Source organism: Pteronotus mesoamericanus, unplaced genomic scaffold, assembly GCF_021234165.1.
Source record: "Pteronotus mesoamericanus isolate MK-2021 breed Mesoamerican mustached bat unplaced genomic scaffold, CSHL_Meso_final contig_263, whole genome shotgun sequence".
Classification (NCBI taxonomy): domain Eukaryota; kingdom Metazoa; phylum Chordata; class Mammalia; order Chiroptera; family Mormoopidae; genus Pteronotus; species Pteronotus mesoamericanus.
In genome coordinates, this window is record NW_026555112.1 from 13,748,186 (window position 1) to 13,767,824 (window position 19,639).

General features: G+C 50.0%; 1 protein-coding gene across 1 annotated transcript in view; it reads left to right on the plus strand.

The window, feature by feature from the left end:
- The first annotated feature begins 2,751 nt into the window (after positions 1-2,751).
- Positions 2,752-19,639, plus strand: part of CD9 (CD9 molecule) — a 30,993-nt gene continuing 14,105 nt past the window's right edge. The window contains exon 1 of the mRNA XM_054574701.1: positions 2,752-2,961. Within this exon, the coding sequence (XP_054430676.1) occupies positions 2,896-2,961 (66 nt within the window). The 5' untranslated portion in view covers positions 2,752-2,895. The remainder of the gene's footprint in view (positions 2,962-19,639) is intronic.

Here is a 19,639-nt window from a genome sequence, read left to right on the forward strand (position 1 = left end):
ACTCCGAACACAGTGCCCTAGGCCTGGGCTGGGGCACTGGCCAAGGCAGGAGCAGAGCAGCATGTGTATTTTCAGCAGCGGGAATAAAGACTCATTTGCCCAAAAAAAAAAAAAAAAATTTGATGGAGGTCAATGAGTCACACATGATAGAGTCAAGGTAGTCCATGGAGGAAAACACTGGAGTGAAGAAAGTCTTCATAAAGTGGTAGCATTTGAGCTCAGTAAAAGGGGCAGAAAAGAAGTTTCTAGCACTGACCAGTGTGGCTCAGTTGGTTGGGCATCATCACACAGAGTGAAAGGTTGCTGGTTCAATCCCCAGCCAGGGCACATGTCTAAGTTGCAGGTTCAGTCCCTGGTCGGAACGCATATGAGAGGCAACTAATCGATGTTTCCCTCTCACACAGATGTTTCTCTTCCTCTCTCCCTCCCTTTTCTTCTTTAAATAAATAAATAAATAAAGTTTCCAGAAATAAAGGGAATGAGCCAAGGGAGTGCACCAGAGACTCTGAGGGAGATGTGTCTGGAAAGAAGGGACGGATAATCAGGGGGTCAAATGCCACAGCAGCATCGAGGAGAAAACAAGCCTCTACATGACCACTGGCGTGGTGGCTGGGAGGGTCTCAGTGACCTGTGAGAATGTGGGTCCTGCCTGTTGCCTCCCACAGCTGCAGGGATGAGCAATCCCAGGGATATGGAGGTAGGGGGTCATTAGCTCACCAGGCCCCTGAATGTTCAAATATTACCACCAGGGGGAGCACAAAGCCAAAATGGACGGACACTCCTCCGAACCTGGGTTTTTTCCAGAAACAGGATGCCGTGAGGAAAGGGAGGGAAAGTTTTCCCACTCCAGCACCACAAATCCTGGAAGGCCTCATGTTACCATGAGATCTCTGACTCAGGGGCTTACCCAGATTTTCCCCTTCCAACTAAAGCAAAGCATATTTTTTCCATCTCCCCTTTTCCTGGTTGCCTGTAAAACTAAACAGCCTGTAACAAACACAATTTGGCCTGGACGCTTATTGCACTGGAGAATGTCAGGATGCCCCTTCCATCCAAAATGTTCATGGTTCAGATGAGGAGACTGAGGCCCAGAAAGAACAAGTGACTTATCCAAAATAAACAGAAGTGTCCAACCAAGAACAGAACTCAGATCTCCCCACCTGCACTGTAAGAACTCTTGATTGTGTGTAAGTTGTTTAACTATAGCCCTCCCATAATTGTTCCTGGAGTGTTAATAATAATAACAATAACAACAACAACAGCCAACATTTTTTGAGCATTCCTGGAGCAGGCACTGTACTAAGTAAGCCCTGCTGTTGATTATCTTTTTCAATACTCACAATTACCCTAAGAAGTAGTTTCTATTATAAGCTTAAACATTTACTAAACTCCTCCCAGCTGTGCTTGTTAATGGGGTGAGGGGAGGCAGGGAGTAGACTATAAAAAGACAAAATATTTTCTTTCCTTAGACATGTCCTCCCAAGACGAGTGAGAGAACTCTGACTTTCCAGTACAATGGGGCATTGTCTGCTTTGCTACTTATTAGAGTGCCTCACATAGTTTTGTACTGCAACCATTCTCAGTGACACAACACTTCCTCTGCTTAGCTGCTCTTGACATTAAGCAACATTTAAGTGGTCCCCAAGTTCTCTGCTCCTTCCTCCTCCTCCTGTGTTCTCCATCTCACCCCCTACTGGTGGTTTCTGGGCACAGCCAGCTGCCTGTGGCTTCATGCTCTGTGCCTTTACACAAGTTCCCACGGCCGTGAACTCCTTCCTGGGTTCATCTGTTGACTATCCCTCCAAAGTTGGTTGCTTGAGTGTCCCCTGCCTGGGATGCCTCTTTCCTGACTCAGGCAGAGTTGGGGACACTCCCCATGCCTCTACCTGGCTCTAGGCTACATCTCCCCCACCCCATCCCACCCCAGCAAACATTCCATCTACGCTGTAACTGAGAATCTTTCATGAGGGATAGAGGTCAATTCATCTTAGCATACGGTACAATATATGAAACATAGCAGATGCTCAAGAAACGGCAGGAGAAGCATAAGTGAACAGAGTTCTTCATAATGTGCTTCCTTCTGCTTCGACTGGCCCTTGTCCCCTCTTCTGGTTTTGCTGCACTCTCTAGTCCCACTGCCTTGCCCCCGTTTATTCACTTCCCTTCGTTTCTATCTTCCCACCTGGACAACAAGCTTCTAATTCTTCCTACTCCACATGAGGCGCCCAAAAAGAGTGTGCTCAGGGAGTGAAGGTTTGCAAGGAGCCGCTCCAGGAGGAAGCCTGATAGCTTCCCTCCAAATCGAGGCCAAAACAAGAAGTGCTTTCATTGCGCAGTCAGCCGGCTTTAGATGAGAGCTGACCCGGGGAAGGTCTCCCAAAGTAGAGGGCTCGGGCGGGAAGGCCATAATCTATAGGGCGAGAACCCGAAAGGTGAGGCCTCCAATTAGCTCTCAGGTAAAAGGAGCAGGGGGTGGCGGTCTGCAAAGACCCCTGGGTGCTTGGTTGGAAAGAGAGAGAAGATCGGGAAGGAAGGAAAGGTTTATTCGGTGAGGGCGGGCTGAGCCAGAGACAATGGAAAAAAAGAGAAGGGCGGGGCTGGAAGGCCTCTGGGGCAGGGATCCCGGGAACCTGGGCGGGGGCCGGCCGCTGGGGGAGGGGGGCGGGCCGCGGGGCGTGGGCGGGGCAGGTGGGGCCCCAGCCCGGGCCGGGGGCGGGATCCACAGCACATGCGCACCGCAGCCCGCCCCTCTCTGGAAGGAGTGGTACTTTTTCAAAGTGCAGCCCCGAGAACAACCCGCAGCTGCTAGCACCTCAGTCCCAACCTGCTCCTGCGTGTCCCCGCCGCGCGGCCCCGTCCCAGATCAGTGCAGCCCAGGCCAGTCCAGCTCTCACCATGCCGGTCAAAGGAGGGACCAAGTGCATCAAATACCTGCTCTTCGGCTTTAACTTCATCTTCTGGGTGAGTGAGCGTGACAGCCGCGCGCTCCTCTCCGGGGCCACCTGTCCGCCCGGGGGACTCTGCCCGTGGTAGCGGTCGGTAACTGGCACTGCCGTCCGGGTGGACTCGGAGCGGAGGAGAAAGGGCACTTCGGCCGCCAGCTGGCCGCTCCGCGAGTCCGGAAACGGGCGGGGCGGGCACGTTGGTAGGGGGCTCCGCGAAGCCGGGCAGGCGGGGGGGGCGCGGGGCTCCCTTGAGCTGCGGCGTGGGGACCGGCCCCGGCGTCTCCTTCGCCAGGGGTGTGGGCTGGAGTTCATGTCTGCCCCTCCGAGGGTAGGGGAGTGGAGGGAAAGGCGGTGGGGAGAAACGGAGGACCTTCTTTCCCGAGAAGGCGAGAGCCTGGCCAAAGAGGACCTTGGCGGGCAGACCTGTGCCCGACCGGGTGGGGTCTTACAAGTGGCGGGGCCGCGAGAAAGGGAGGATGCAGGCGCTCTAAGGGTCTTAGGTGGCGCAGGGACGCTCCGCCGAGGGGTTTTAGCACTTTTACACTGGAGAGGAAAGGGCGCGCCGGCCGTGGGTGGCCGGGACCCGGTCACAGAGTTGGAGTCAGGGGCCCTCCGCCCTCGGAGGGGACCTTAAGCCGCCCTCCTTCCCCCATTCTTTCAAATTTTGGTTCTGAGCCGCCGTGAGAAACTCCGAGCTCCCTCGAAATTACCTGAAAGACTAGCTTGTCTTGATTTTTCCCCCCCGCCAAGCGCGATAAGTATCTGAACTGGGGAGAATTCTGGGAGAGTTGGGGAAAGGAGGGGCACGTTGCTCGTGGGCGCTTTTAGTGGGATGAGCCTGTCTCTCCATTTCCGGGAGAGATCAGGTGCCGGCCCCAGGGTCTGTCCAGCCGCGCCCCTGTCCCCGCCTGCCTGCCGAGTGGCAAGGTGGGGCCGTTGCGCGCACTTTCACGGGGTTGGGGGCGGGGCGGCGGCGGCGGTGGTGGGCGGCTGGCACCTGGCCAGCAGCTCCAGGACTCCCGCTGCTGGTGGCGCTCTGCCTTTGCAATGGAAAGCCTTGGGGAGGCGGTGGAAAGGGGGAGCGCCGCCTCCAGACTTTCCCTTGGGGGTGTAAGGGACCACCCAGAGACAGAAGCAAGGAATAGGCGACCTTTGTGCCCTGGATCTGAGGGCCACATCCCCTGCACACAGATGAACAGAATTCGCAGTCAGGAAGGAGTGCTTTGGAAAGGAAACTTTCCAAGAGAGATGGGTGTAAAAACAGGAGCATGCCACTAGAAGCTAGGAACAAAAAATGTACTTGTTCCCTTGGAGCCAGTCACCGGGGTCCCCATGAACCTGGGGCAAGTCTCCTGAGATTTAATCATCTCTCTGGAACTGACCAACGGAGAGTCTGAATTGCTCTTGCAAGAGTCACCACACCTAACACATGCACTAAAGTGGATGGCACGTAGGTTTGCCCCTGCCCAGCCCTTGGCCAGCTTTAAGGAGACCCTCCTGTGGTGGGCACCTCCCCTTCCGGGTGTTCCCAGCAGCCAGCCAGCTAGCTGCCAGGCTTGCTCCCTCCTCTCACCAGCTGCTGGCACCAGAAAAGAATGTCAGAAGGCTAGCTGGCCCCACCCAGCCCCACCCCACCCCACCCCACCCCACCTCTTTCCTTTGGAGAGTTTCTCTCTTCCTTCCCTAATACAGTCTGTCCCCTGCCAGTCTATTGGTTAGCTCTCAGCCATCCGCCTAGGCTGCAGCAGGGCTTGGGGCTTGGGGGAACCTCTGACTACCCGTGAGCCCTCACACCCGCATCTGCTCAGTAGCACACGCAGGAGCCTGATGGGAGGCTCCCAGTGCCTCTCCAGGATCTGCTCAGCCTGCTCCTGTCTCCAGCTTGCCACCACACCCCTATTCAGAGCTGCCCCTGCCTGGACTAAGTGCTGCTTGTCAGCTATGTCCTCCAAAACAGAAATGATTCACTCAGGGAATGTTTGGGTTTAGAGCTACGAATGGCTTTGGAGAGAGCCGGAGGGGGGTGATTTGCCCAGGACCACAGAGACGGAGCCAATGCTACAGCCCCTTGCTTTAGTCCTCTCCTTTGTCTCCGTCACAAAACCAACAAGGGGGATCTGGTATCGGGGGTAAGCAGGAGCTACATTTTTCTCAATTATTGTCGGGTAGCATCAAGGTTCCTATAACGATGATGGAATAAAGGAATACTACGGATTCTCTGGTGGAGCATTTAGCAGCCTGCAAGTCCAAGTCCTCACGATACATAGCCAGAGAACGAAGTGTTACCCCCATTTTACTGATGACCAGGAAACTAGTCCCCAGAAAGGTTAAATGACTTACCCAGGGTCATGTGGCCCTGGATACCCCCTAAAAAAAGGTTAAGAAGGAAAACATTTTACTGGTGTCAGAGTGGTGAATTTTCGAGCTGTAAGTGGGGAACCGAGGCTTAGGGCCAGGTCAGGAACCTGTCTTCCTGGTCTGTTCCCCACCACGCCTCTCCCCCAAACCCTAGTCCTGCACTGAGAAGGCTCAGTTCCTACCCCACACTTCCCTCTGCCCCTTTGTTCACTGCCTTTCACCTTCTACCTCCCTGACTGATGGAAATAACAAGGGACTTCTCTTTCCCAAAAATTGGTGTTGCCTTGGACCTAATGGAGGCTTTTTAGAAGCATAGGCAGAGACGTGAATGGGAATTCAGAGGATAGGTGCTGCTCCAGCTGTGCCCCAGCACACTTTGAAGTCTTGGGCAGGTCCTTTCTGTGCTCCAGCCTCTTCGCCACTGCCTAACGCAACAGGACATTCCCACACTACCCGAAGTGGAGTCAAAATGGAATGGACAGTGGACACTAAGGCTTGTCCTCAGAGCTTGGCTTCATTTGACCATTCATTTACCTCTGAGGCCTGATTCTTATGCCTCTTTCCTGTTAACCTCATGGTTCCCCCTGCACCTCCTGAGTGAGGTTTCTTTGTCTGAGGTTCCTGTTTTCACTGTCCTTAGCCATTTTGGTGGTATAGCCTAGTGATCAGAGCACCGGCTCTGGATTGGATTGACCCATCACCAGATGGAGCTGGTGCCTGCCGGTGGGGCGGGGGGCTGGTGTGTAGCGCAGAGTGGGAGAAAGGTGAAATATGAGAATGTATATGATGCACTTAGCACTGGATGCAGAGTGAATTTCCTGTAGTATTGTTGCTCAGAAATTGAAAGTAGATGGAGGAGGTGGGGACCAATTCCCTAAAAAGTGTGGAAGTGTAGACCATAGGTTACCCAGGAGCACACTCCCAATCCACGGGCATTCTGCCAGCTCTGGATTGGGCACTAACTCCATTTTATGTGTGGCTAAAAGTTTGGGAGACAGCCCCACTTGTAAAAGTAAAACGGCATCGCAGAGATTCTGGGTCTGGGCAGTGTATGGACTAGTTGGAGGGAGGGCAAAGCCCCTTCCACCCAACCTGCGCCTCTCCTAGGAACTGTTGCCTTCAGTGTTGGGCTGAGCAAGCAGCTGGGGCTGTTGAGTAAAATGGCTTCCTGATTTTGGCACCCGGACAACCGGAGCTCCGGGAAAGCCAGCTGTGTTTGTACTGAGGCTGGCAGCTTTCGGGAGAGGTGAGGTGAGACCAGGTGACCGAATCTCCGAAGGAGCTAAGGAAAACAGGCCCCTCCCCTGCCCAGAATCCTGACGGCATTCCCCCTACTTTTTCACAATGGTTGTCAACAACAAAGAGTCTGACTCCTGATTTTCTGCGGGGTTGATGGGGAGCATTCATCTATACACATGCCTTACCCCTTTCTTTACAAAGTGGCCCATGGGCACCGTTCCAGGCCTTACTCTTTTGTACTCAAAGGAAGGGGCTGCTAGTTAAGACCCGAATTTGGAACTGCTTTGATAGCAGCCCTGTAGAGGGCCATCCCTGCCGGCACAGAACACTCCTCTGCAGTTGAGGCTTCTCGGACACAGACCTCACAATGAGCGCTCCCGCGCCTCCCTTTTGTTCTGACTGTCCTGTGTATCCTGTGTTTGATTTGCCTCTTGTTTTCCTGTTGGATTTCATCTCATCAGGAGGCCTGGTTTTTGGTATTGGTCACACAGTCTGGAACTTAATAATACCTTGGACTTATAAAAGCACCTTTTTTCTAAAGAACACAAACCTTTACGGTCTTTCTCAGGTGTGTCTGGCTCTGTGGGTAGGGGACCTGAGGTCACGGTTCCAGTAGCTTCTGTGGTCCTGTTGCCTTGTTGGGGGCTGCATGTTCCAGATCCACCTGTGTTGAGTTGGGGAGAGGAGAGTGAAGCAGTTTCAGGAAGTTGCATATTTAGGTTCTGTGTTCCTCCACCCCCTGTGTTGGGGTCAGTAGGACTTTCTGTGGACCTGCCACAGGTCTTTTCAACCAAAGCCCTGCAGAAATTATCTTTACCTCTTACAGAAGAGCAGTGATGTCATTGTTTGAACATTGAAAATCTGGCTAAGAGCCTATTAGACCCATGTTCTCAACTGCCCAGAGCTGTTCTTTGCAACTGAGAGAACTCAGGAGACCAAAAGTGCTAATCTTAATACACTTTTTTAAAATTATGGTTTTGAAGTCTGACTGCAGATTACTTGCTTCATTTCATTCTTTGGAAAAAGTAATGCTGGTCCAGGGACATTTTCATTTTCCATCAAGTGATGGCATGCAGCTGTGGAAAGCAGCGTCCTGTCTCCAGATGAGATAATTGGATAATAATTACATTCATCCGGTAATTTCTCCCCTCACCCCCCCCTCAAAAAAATACTTAGTTTTGGACAGTTTTTAAGTACTGTGTGCTTTCATCCTAGACTGGTAGATCTTAACCTTTTTAGGGAATTCCATGCAATTAAAGGAACCTGCCTCCAGTTATATCCACTTTTTTGTTTTTCTGGAGGCTCATGGACTTTGGTTATAAACACCCCATCTTGGGCTTTCTCCCTTGGCTTCCAGACAGCCCCCGCTCTGTCTTGAATCCCACGTTTCTGCCATGAAAAGCGGGTCGCCTCCCCGCTCCCTAGGGATTGCAGGGCAGCAGCATTGGAGGACTTTGAGGAGGGCGTTAGAGAGTCCTCAGTGCCCCCTGGCAATCAAGGGCAGCCACGGCTAGGGAGCTGCCCCCGCCCCGGCCATTTTTCTCTGACTCTCAGCTTCATCACTGCCCAAGGAGTGGCCTTGACTCTCAATTAATTTAACGAGTGTTTACGTTTCTAGTCCACATGAAGAATCCAACTTTATGAGCTTCTAGCCAAGTTTTACTTCTTGGGTTAGGGTTCCCATAATGTGGGTGAATTGCCTTTGTTCAGGAGGAGTGGAGTTCTGTTTTTCTCTCCTCCTCCTTCCCACCAAATGGAGGCTAGAAGCCTCCGCCCCTGAGGACTCTGGAAAGGAAGGACTATCCCCAGGTGGTCTTTGGGGACTTGGGCTCCTGAGATGACTGGCAGCCTGGCTAAGTAGCAAGGTGAGTGAGAGGAAGCTGTGACTTGGAGAGAGGCCATATTTATTTGATTCTAGAGAGGTTTGAGGACGGTGGGCTTAGAGAAAAATCAAAAATTTGGGATTTTAGGGTCCTTCTTGTTCAGTCCTCTTGCCAAACATCGTCCAGAGCAGCAGAAAGAGTGGCTTTTGCTGGCTCTCCTAGGAAAGTAACCATACAAAGCTTACCCAACGTACATCAAGGTTCCAGTGAACACCTGAGGCCCAGGCAAGCCGATATTCCTTGACTTCTACCAAGCCACTGCTTCCAAACTGCTCAGGAGGCGGCCCCTCGCTTGTCCTCCAGTCTGAGCTGCATGTTTGTGTCCAAGTGCAGAAACACAACACATGGATCACAGCAGAAAATCCTTGACTGGGAGTTAAAAGTATGATAAAGTAATACAGACAGTTTTACTGAATTCAAAACAAACTCCTATAGCATTTTAGTGTTAATTCACCTTTACATCTGAATTGATTGAATCAATGGCATAAAAAGTGATAAAATTGACTTAGTAAAGCTTTAAATGAAAAGATCAGCGAAATCATACATAGTTGTGAACTCATTGCTTTTCAAGTCAATACAAGTTTGGTGTTTTTAAAAGACAGTTGTCTATAGACTGAGTGGGTCTCCCCAAAATTCCTTTGTCAATTCCTGCCTTTGGAAGTGATTAGGTCCTGAGGATGGAACCCTCATGAATAGCGTCAGTGCCCTTAAAAGAAGAGGCTCTAGAGAGCGCCCTCTTTCCTGCTGCCACGTGTGATTACAGCAAGGAGACAGCCCTTTATGAACAGGAAACAACTCCTCACCAAACACCCAATCTGCTGGCACCTTGATCTTGGGCTCCCCAGCCTCTGGAACTATAAAAAATAAATTATTGTCATTTGGAAGCCACCTAGTCTATGGTACTTTGTTAGAGCAGCCCAAGTGGACCAAGATATTTTTATTCACAGGTTCAAATCAAAATCACTTCTTCCCTTCTCGGTGGGCCGTCGCAATGTGCCAGTGTGCACGTGCACCTCGCATCAGTGCCCCTCTCGGATTGGTGACAAGCGCCCCTCAGCAGCCCTGTTCCTTAGAAGCTCTGCTCTCCTGGAGCAGAATGGGCACTGCAGAGACAGGAAACCTGTCCTGTTAAGTGTCTTCCTCCACCGCCCCCCGCCCCCCACAAACCCAATGTAACATGAACAACTTTCTTCTGGACTGTGGATTTACAATGTTACACTCAAACTTTTTCAAGCTTCCTTTATATAACCTGGGGAGATCTACTCATATTCTACTTTCCCCCTCCAATCAAGTTATGGCCCTGACTAAGACCAGATAGCCTCTGGTCTCCCACAGACCAGAAAACTCATTTCAAATGGAAATTAAATTACCTCCAATAATTTAGGGAGGGACCCTGAGTATGACGGGAAGCTGGCCTTATCCTCATGTTGTAGGTGCCTCCCGCGGTCCCAGGCCCACATCCGCAGTGATGCTGTCTCATTCCCTTTGCTGGTGGGATGGTGCTGTGTGGAAAGCGCAGTGGCTCTGGGCCCCACCTTGGGATCATTCCTATAGGGGATCCAGGGACAGTGGCCACTTGATGGACTACAGCCTCATCTGTGGACACAGCGGCCAGTGGGCAGCTGCAACAGCATCTTCAGTGGTCCTGAAGCAAGGATGAGAAGAAAATGTACCAAGTTACTCCAGAGAATCGGTTTCCCAGGCCGATGCTTGTGTCTACACCGACTTCCTGGCCAGTGCAGCAAGGGTGTGGCAAAGCTCTCAGGCCAGAGGGCAGCAAGAGAAAGTGCAGGCTCTCTGACTAGATCCTGTCTACAGAGTGAGGCCAAGCTCAGATCGCACCTGGGGGCCACGTGGCCTTTGCAGGTGCCTTCCTGTCAGTGAGAGTGTAGGGCCCTCTGCTCTTGCAGGTGGGCTATCTTGGGACCCTTAAGGATAGAAGATGGCACTTTTGATACTGGATCAGATGTGGCTGTGGGGGAGAAAAGACACAGTGAAAAAATTAGGTTCTGAAATTCACAAAATGGATCAAAAAGACACAGTTTAGCAAAATGACTGAAAATTTGGGCTTTGCACTCAGACTATTTGGGATTCAAGTTCTAACTCAGCCACTTATTTGCCAAGTGATCTCAGAGAAGCTGCTTAACTTCTGTGCTCGAGTTTTCTCATCGAAAAAATGGAAGTTAATGTTAACTTCCTGGTGGGTCTATTGTGGAACTAAAATAATACAGGAGAAGTGCTTTGAATGGGATGTGGGACATAGCAAATATCGGGGTGCTTGCTATCTAATAATTAAGAGACCTAAAATAAAGGCAGGGATAGGGCAGGAAATAGGTTAGGCTCAGCAGTTTGGGAACCGTGACTCTCGTCCCCATGCTGGTTTGGTGCTCAGACTGTCCTATGATGGGGGAGGAAGGCCATTTGCTAACACCGCCAATCCATGTACCACGTCACATTGCTTATAATGTGTAAAAGAAGGGGCATTTTCTACTACTCAGGGCCATGCAAGCAACTTGTAACCAGTTCCATGTATGGAATTAGATATAGCTGGTCCGCATGGCTAAGGTGCATAAGCAAGTGTGTGTGTGTGTGTGTGAGTGTGTGAGTGTGTGTGTGAGTGAGAGAGAGAGACAGACAGACAGACAGACAGACAGACACCACCTGATGTCTTAGGCATATGCAATGGAAAACAAGTGAGTGGTGCCCTAGAAATTAAAGCAAAACATCCCAAAACAATCCTCCACATCAGATACTTTTGGTTAAGATCAGAATGCCTACTTTCAGCAGAAAATGGATTTACGGGCTGGCTAGTGTATACTACTACCCATCTGGCAAGCAGGCAATGGAAACTTGAAATGAGATTTCTTGTTTAGAAAGAGGTTACCTTGGGCACAGGCCTTCCCTCCTATTCCCTCAACCCCAAGCTACTTAACACCAGCACATTGTATTAACTGACGTTTTTCTCCTCTTAGGCAGAATAAGGGCTCTGGGGTTTTATTAAGTTATTAATGTGAGAGAGACAGAAACATGGATATGTTGTTCTACCCATCCATGCATTCACTGGTTGACCCTCATATGTGCCGACCAAAGATCAAACCTGCAGCCTTGGCAAATCAGGGCAATGCTCTAAACAACTGAGCTACCCGGCCAGGGCCAAGGGCTCTGTCTTTTAAATGAGGCTGATGTTCTTGGAATGGAGGACTTCTCAACACTTGAATTTACTGAGATCAGGTAGCTCCCTAATCTTCATAAAAGGATGCTAAGAAAAACTTTACAAGGCCCTTCATCCTCTGCCACACTCGAGTGGAGACCAGGTTACCTCCCTTTCAACAGAGATGAGACACATGTGACAGAAAGGGAGAGCTGACAGCTAAGCCACTCCAGACGCACCCTGTGACCTTGGGCAAGTTAGTTTACCTCTCTGAGCCTATTTTCCTCATCTCAGACTGGGATGGTCACAATTACCTCGAAGGGTTTCAGGCGGTGCCATCAGGACCGTTAAGTTCCAAAGCGGTTGTCACAGCTTTACAGTAGCACTCGTCTTCCAATATTCCTCTTCTCCCTGCGGAATCTCTCACTCGCTCCCACAGGGAATGTGCCCACTATCCCTATACTGGCCCGAGCCCAGGCTTAAACGTTCAAAAATGATTGCTCAAAAGAGCCAGGCACAGGGAGAGGATAGCACCCACAGGCTCTATCTACTGAGCCGCCATCAGCCCTCCCTCCAGGGGGCCCCCAAGTGCACTAGAATCCCTAGAAAGGGAGGCTGCAGGGGCAGGGGCAGGCTAGTGTGTACCTAGGAGGCCAGCAAATGCAGGCAAGCCCAAGGAACTGTGGGGCAAGCAAACCACTTTTTTGGAGGCTTGTGTATACGAACTTTATCATTTTGATTTTTTTTTTTTTTAATGTTGAATTATGTAGGTAGTTAGGTGCATAGCATAGTCTTCCCAGTGTTCAGGGCACTAATCTGGCCACAGAAGTTGGCTCCCCCAAAGGTTTCTGGCTTGTCAAGGATAGTTGGATTTTTTATCGTTGTCAACCTTCCAACCTGCCATGATGTGGAAGCAAGCAACATGTATGTAGTAACACACAACATGTATTAACACTGACATGGTGATTGTTGGGGGAGGGGGGAGTTGACTCATTAGAAGTGAAGATTCCTGGCAGCAAACTGGTGATTCCTTAAGCCTCACTTTCCTTATTTGGACAATAAAGGTAATAATAGAGCTAAAGTCATAGGATCATTAGGAAGAATAATGGGATATTTAATGTAAAGCTATTATTGCAATGCCTGGCTCATGGCTGCAGCTCAGATGTCAGCTTCTGCAGCTGTTGTGGAGTTATTATTATAAGACCTCTCAATTTTTCAGTGATCAAGTTTGTCCTAAATGTTCACACTCATCCATGGCTTATTGGTTCAGTTCTATAAAGCCACATTGCGCAGGGTTGTTCAAAGCTGCAATTTTACCACTAGGTTTTATCCTTAAAGAAGATGAATTAGCAGATATGTCTTTCTGTCTGTCTACAAAACGCCCATTTCAGAGATTTCCCCATTCTGGAAAAGGTGGATGAGGAGAGGTACCAGTTTGGCACTTTGCTGGAAATGGCCCCATAAGGCTACCCAGTGAGTAGAGGCTCCTTTTTGGAATCTAACTGGGAATTTAACAACAGGAATCACAAGAAGAAATCTATTCCGCTTCCAAACCAAGAAGGATAGCCTTAGCACCTCTCCTTCAGCTCACTTGTGCTTTCAAAAGGGAATGGATTACTGGCTGGTGTGGCTCAGGGGGCTGTCAGCCTGCAAACCAAAGAGTTGCTGGTTCGATTCCCAGTCAGGGCACATGCCTGGGTTGTAGGCCAGGTCCCCAGTAGGGGGTGTGCAAGAGGTGACTACACATCGATGTTTCCCTCTCTTCCTTCCCCCTCTAAAATAAATAAAATCTTTTTAAAAAGTTGGGGGAGGGATCCCTCTTATCTAGAACTTTCTTGACACCATGAAGCAGGTCCCAGAGGAAAGCAGAGCCAAAGTCACTTGCTTGTGTGGGCACCATGGAAAGAAAAGAAAGGAAGGGAGAGTTAGCCCTGAAGGGTGCTTGTCCCTGGGACCCAATGACTGTAGGCTTGAAACCACCACCTCTACAGGGCTCAACAGAGGGAGAGAGAAACCCCAAGGAGAGGTGAGTAGTCAGTGTCTTCCCCGCCTCTCGGCCTTCCCTTTAGGGCTGGGCTTGATGCCCTAAATCTGAATCACGTAGCTGCAGCAGGCAGATTAAGTTTTAGGTCAGCATCTTGCCAAATTGAACATGTCTAGACCACCTCCTTTTTCTCAAGAAAAGTTCTTAGGAATTTCCAGTCTTCCCCTTCACCAGGCAGCACAGTGCACAGCGCCATGCCTGGAAGGGGGCAGAGCTGAGCAGCCTGCGTGGCCCACTGTGCGTGCAGCCTCCTGCTGCCTGGGCCATTTCCAGCGAATTGTTGCTGCCTAGCCTTTGCAGAGCCTCTTTCAACTATAAAATAAAGGTGACAAGATGATGAAATGAGATAATGTATGTAAATCACCTCCTACAATGTGGGACACAGAGAGATAATAATTGCTACTATTATTATATTGTTTCTTTTCCTTTCCCTAGCCTCTGCAGGGGTTGCTAGTGGATAGAAAAGCTTGCCAGGAGTCAGGTTAACACTCACGCTAAATAACCTACAACATTGTTGACCATCAGCCTCTGCATGTATTCTTTAAAATTTATTTATTTGTTTATGTATTTGCTATTTTTTTAATTTTTTTTTTTAGAATTTAGGATGGTTTGAGGAAGAATCCGCCCTCATACATAGCCTGGCCTATGGAGAGCACAGGCTGAAGAAATCAGGGGGAAGTTTTTACCAAGGGTGTCCTGCCTCAGACGCTGCAGGAGGCATTTTGGCTTCTTGGGGAGGAGCGTTCACAGGGCTGAATTTGTGCAGTGAATGCGCTTCTGAAAGCCAAATGCAGGTTCTGACTTGAACCACTATGACTTCCCAGGCTCAGTGGGTTTAAGGTGGCGTTGTCCCGCCAGTGTCTGTCTTGTTTCCCCGCTGCTTAATTGTCCTGTATCCTCCCCTCAGCAGTCTCCATGCAGCAGTTCAAGATGGTCCTCGGGCTGAGTCCCCGTGGCTTTGCTGTGCCAGGTGGGCATTTGAGCCACACTCTCCAGATTCCACAGTGTAAAGTGAAATGGCGAGATTCTGCTCCCTGTTGGGCTGAGCCTGTGATCTCTCTCTGACACACAGGAACCTTGGGCTCAGAGAAGGCTTACACACACACCTGCTCCATGGCTGTATGTCCTTCCCCACTGGCATTTAGAAAGCCAGCCTCTGGGTTCAGAAGCCCCAGCGAGAGCTTTTTCCGTGTCTACCCGATTGTTCGGCATTTATTTGAAGACCTAGGACAGTGGTTGTCAAACTTGAGCAAGCATCAGAATCATGGGGGGCGGGGGCACTTGTTAAAGCACAGATTGCTGGGCCCCACCCCACTCACCTTTCTCATTGACAGAGTTCCCAGCTGCTGCTGCAGTTGGTCTGGAGACCACATGTGCAAACTACTGACATAGAAAAAAGCTTCCCAGTGGCCTTTGAGGATACCACCTTCTGTAGTCTGGACAATGCCCTCCTATCGGGAGCTCAGGAGAAGCCCCAAGAACAGAGGTTGCCTAGAGGAACAAGTGGCCCCCAGAAGGCTCACGCTTACTGGGGCACTTGTCCTCAAGAACTGCGATTTCTGAGGGTTTTCAACTCATCTCTAATAACACTAAAGTTGGTGATATTCCTGGTTGATATCTTTAAATGTTGCCATGAGCCAACATGTTACTTGTGATCTCTAATGAAAGCAAGTCGTGGTGGTTTTGCTGCTGAGCAGAGTGGAGTTTGGTTTTGTTGCTGTTTTACTGTGTGGAGGGACTGGAGGAAGGAGGGCTCTGAGACCTCCATGCCTGCCCACGTAGCTTTGCCCTTCTAGAGACAACAGCTCTGGCCTTCATTTGGAGTTGGGGGAGGAAGCTACTACAGGACAGGATTAAAAGAGGCAGTGGGGCTTGGGCGCCTGTTTGTTCTTGCTGGCAGTGCTGGGACCAGTGAATCAGCCCTTCCAAGGCTTGGCATTCAGTGGTGAGCCAGGGTTGCCATGGAGACGGGTGAGGCCTGGAGCCCACAGGTCTGGGTGGCCTGACTTGTTTTTAACTGTTGAAGCCTGTGTGAACATAGAAGCCCTTATCTCCACTCCGAGGCTTTCGTGAAGCGTGACTGGTATTTTGGGCTCCAGAAAAGGCTGGTAGGGTAATTGCATCCTCAGCATTTAGTCTCTCGCTTATTTCCTGTGCACCGTGGGCAACCACGCCAAGAGGTCTGCAAAGTACAGTACATTAAAAAAACAAAACAAAACAAAACAAAACAAACAAACAAACAAAAAACCAGGGCTGATGCATATCTTACTGAAGGAAGTGAAGAGGTAAAAATCCCCTGCCTCTCTGTGATCTGCTCCTTTAATAACTACTTTCCACAGAGTTAATTCACCCACAGAAAGCAGTCTGTGATCCAAGGAAGGACAGAGGCCTCCAGTCTTCGTCAACAATCTCCCTTTAACCTTCCTTCCCCACTTTTCTTTGGCCGTTCCCATCTGATCCTAGCAGAGCTCCAGGGACAGCGTATGGGTGTGAGGAAGGTAAATTTATCCACCTCCCCACCACACAACACTCACTGACTCTCACAGAAACCAGGAAATAGAGCCCCAGTGTCCTAAATCGCCTTGCTCCCGCCCAGCCACCTCCTCAGATCATGGGAGGACACGCAACCGACGGCCGCCAAGTGCCGCGAATCGCCCCACTGTCATCTCGTGTCTTTCTCAAGGGTCATTATTGTTATCATTTTTTTCCCCTACAGAATTTGTCTGGCTCTAGCACTTCGCCATTTTCAGAGTCTTTTATATGCATCACCTCATTTGATATGCACCTTCTGCCTAGGACAAAGGCAGGACAGGAATCATACAATTTTTTTTTAACAGATGAGAATGCTAAGGTTCAAAGAAGCTAAGGAAAGTGTTTAGTGCCATACAGCTCCTAGGTGGTAGAGCCAGAATTAGACCTGAGTCCACGCCCTTCAACTAGTCCAGCCTTTCTCGACAGGGTTATGAGGGTTGTGCAAGGAATCGCCTGGGAGCACAGACTCCCCGGAGCTGAAACAGGCACATGTTTAGAATTCCCCCAGGTGATTCTGACATTCACCCTGTGTAAATCAGGCCATGGGTGACACAGACATGCAAATGACAAGTAATGGAGTCAAGGTCCCCTGCTTCCTGCTTGGTGTTCTTTCTGTTATGCCACCTGCCCCTTACTGAAAAATTTTGTGGCATCTCTTTGACCACAGGCTCAGCAAAGTAACCAAAAAGCCATCATTTTCTAAGAGGACAATGGAACATAAAAAAAGAAAGTGCTCCCATCTTCCCTGACCCCATCCTGTCACCACTGCCCACCTCTCACCCCTCCCAAAGGGACAGATATGACCACAGTCTGAGGCCAGGCTCAAAGAGAAACCACTGTGGACAACGATGTGCTCACTACTTTCTGGGCTTCCTGAGACAGCTGGATAGAGAAAGCGGAATGAGTGGTTTGTCCTTTAAAAACAAAAACAAAAAAAACAAAAAAAAACAAATGTGACCAGTCAGGTCATATTACAGAAGAAAGAAGGGACCTGGTGGGGGGAGGGGGCGGCGGCGGGGTGGACGGGCAGGTCTCACCAGGACTGTCCGGTTCGTTTGCTGTGAGAGGAATTTTCACTGTAGTGGGATTTGACCCACAGGCAGACATCGTGATGGGATACAGTACCCCCCCCACACCGCGCGCGCGCGCGCGCGCGCGCGCACACACACACACACACACACACACACACACACACACACACACACACACCCCCCCCCCCCCCCCCTTCATCAGCCAGTAGCGCTTTTCCTTCTTGTCGCACCTCCTCATCTTCCCCTCAGCAGGACCGCCTCTACTAAATAGCTCCTCAGGTTCTAACTGGAACCAGTTTTGCACACTTGGCACAGGGTCCAGAGCAACCAGGTGCCCCTAAGCGGCTTCACTCTTTGATTTGTTTTCAATCCTCCTTTGGAACTGGAGACGTTTCGTTTTATCTACAGGTGTGTGGTTAAGAGTAAGATTTCTGGGCCTGTCGCTGTAGCAAGACCATCATGTGGTCTTCACTGAAATCCTGAACTTCGGGCGGGTGCTTTCAGTGCGTTGTGTTTACAGTGGTGAGAGACGAGACAGGAGACTGTTTGCTGTGGGCCTGAGCTTGGAGAAGTGCTGCATTTTATGTCTCATGAAGTCGACAGAAGCCCCAGGGGGCAGCGTTACCTGTGTTGTGTGCTTACCAAAAATCTGAGTGTCTAACGGAACTCCTTTGCGAGGGTAAGGACAGCAGTGCGTGGACTTAAAATTTTCATAAGACTTTGTTGGACTTGCCCCTAAATCTCATTGTGACGTTCACCACATAACCTTGTGAGTTTTTCTCGGTATATTTTGCGGGCTGACTTTTCTCGTGAGATATTAGAAGGTGGGTCTGGATGAAAAGCCAGACAGGAAAGGAGGCTTGTCCAAGCTGGGAGGACCAGGAGAGGAAATTCTGGTGGGTTTCAGAGATTCCCTTTCATTGAAGTAATCATTTATTTGCAGAAAAATTATCTACTAGTGACCGTTTTATCCAAAGTATGGATGGGGCAGGAGAGCAACTGAAATGAGTAAGAAGTGGCCCTGCCCTCAAGGAGCACAAGCTCAAGTTAGAGACACACACAAGCGCGGGGGGCGGGGGGCCAGGGCGGGGAGGATGCTGGAGAGAACAAACGTGGAGCCCGAAGGACTGCATTTCCTTGGGTGGAGACTGAGGAAATCTTGGTGGGGGAACATCAGGCCCTGGAGGCCAGGACTGCATTCCAAGAGGAGGAAACTTTGAGTGATCCCATCCATGGGGCAGGTCGGGGGAAAGGCGGCGGCGATCGCTGTCACGCTGCTGGGAGATCAGAAAATGCGAAGACAGCGCAAAAGCCTCAAAAGTTGGCGACCGACCTGAGTTGTCTACAGCCTTTCAGAGTGAGGTTGAAGGAAGTTTTGTTCTCTGTTTGGTGTTTTAGGGTAGACAGACCTGCCCATGTGTGTTGGCAAAGGATGAAACAGTGGCAGAGACGGAGCACGGAGGCAGGAAAGAGGTAGATTAATGGAGCAGGTTCTTGAGGGAGACAGGGAGCCTTGGGAGGCCCCATCTTCTTTCTATTAGATACACTTTTAGTTTTAGAATAGTTTTAGATCAACGGAAAAGTTGCAATGAGTCCCCGCTCGTGTGGCTCTGTTGGTTGGGCATCATCCCACAAACCAAAAGGTCACCAGTTCAGTTCTGGTCAGGGCACATGCCTAGGTTGCAGGTTCGGTCCCCATTTGGGGTGTCTATGGAAAGCAACCAGTTGATGTCTCTCACAGCAGTGTTTCTCTCTCACTCTTTCTCCCTTCCCCTCTCTCTGAAATATAAATATATAATATATATATATATAGGAGGCTATATAAAATATATAAATATATATATAAATACCAAAGATAGTGTAGAGTTCCCTCATATCCCTGCTGGTTCCCCCTGTAGGACCATCTCTTATTGCCAGCCATGTTACGGTTGTCACAGCCAAGAAACCAGCATTGGTTCATTAATGTTAACTAAACTAGACTTACTCAGTTTTCAGCAGTTTTTCCAGCTATTCCCCCCTCCACAATACTGTGTGACAGTTGAGTCTCCTTCATCTCCTCTGGTCTGGGCCAGTTTCTGTCTCCTTGTTTTCCATGACCTTGGCCATGTCTAGAAGTTCTGGTCAAGTGTTTTGTAGAGCATCCTCACTCTGGTATGTGTTGTGTTGTTCTCATGGCCCATCTTCTGAGAAGAAAATGAATCCTTTGAAGAAATGAAGACATTTCCAATAAAGCAATAAGGGGAAAAAACTATCCTTTTTCTCCCTGCAGTATGGATGAGACCGTTTCTGGCCCAAAGACAAAGGAGCTTTTCTCCACAAAACCGGAAGGTTTCCCTTTGGCTATAACTGGAAACGAGAGGCAACCGGGCAGGGCCTGGGTCTGGGAGTAGAGATGCTGGATTTTTGACTTCCATCCCCAGCAGACCAATTGGTGATTTTGGGCAGGTCTCCGTCCC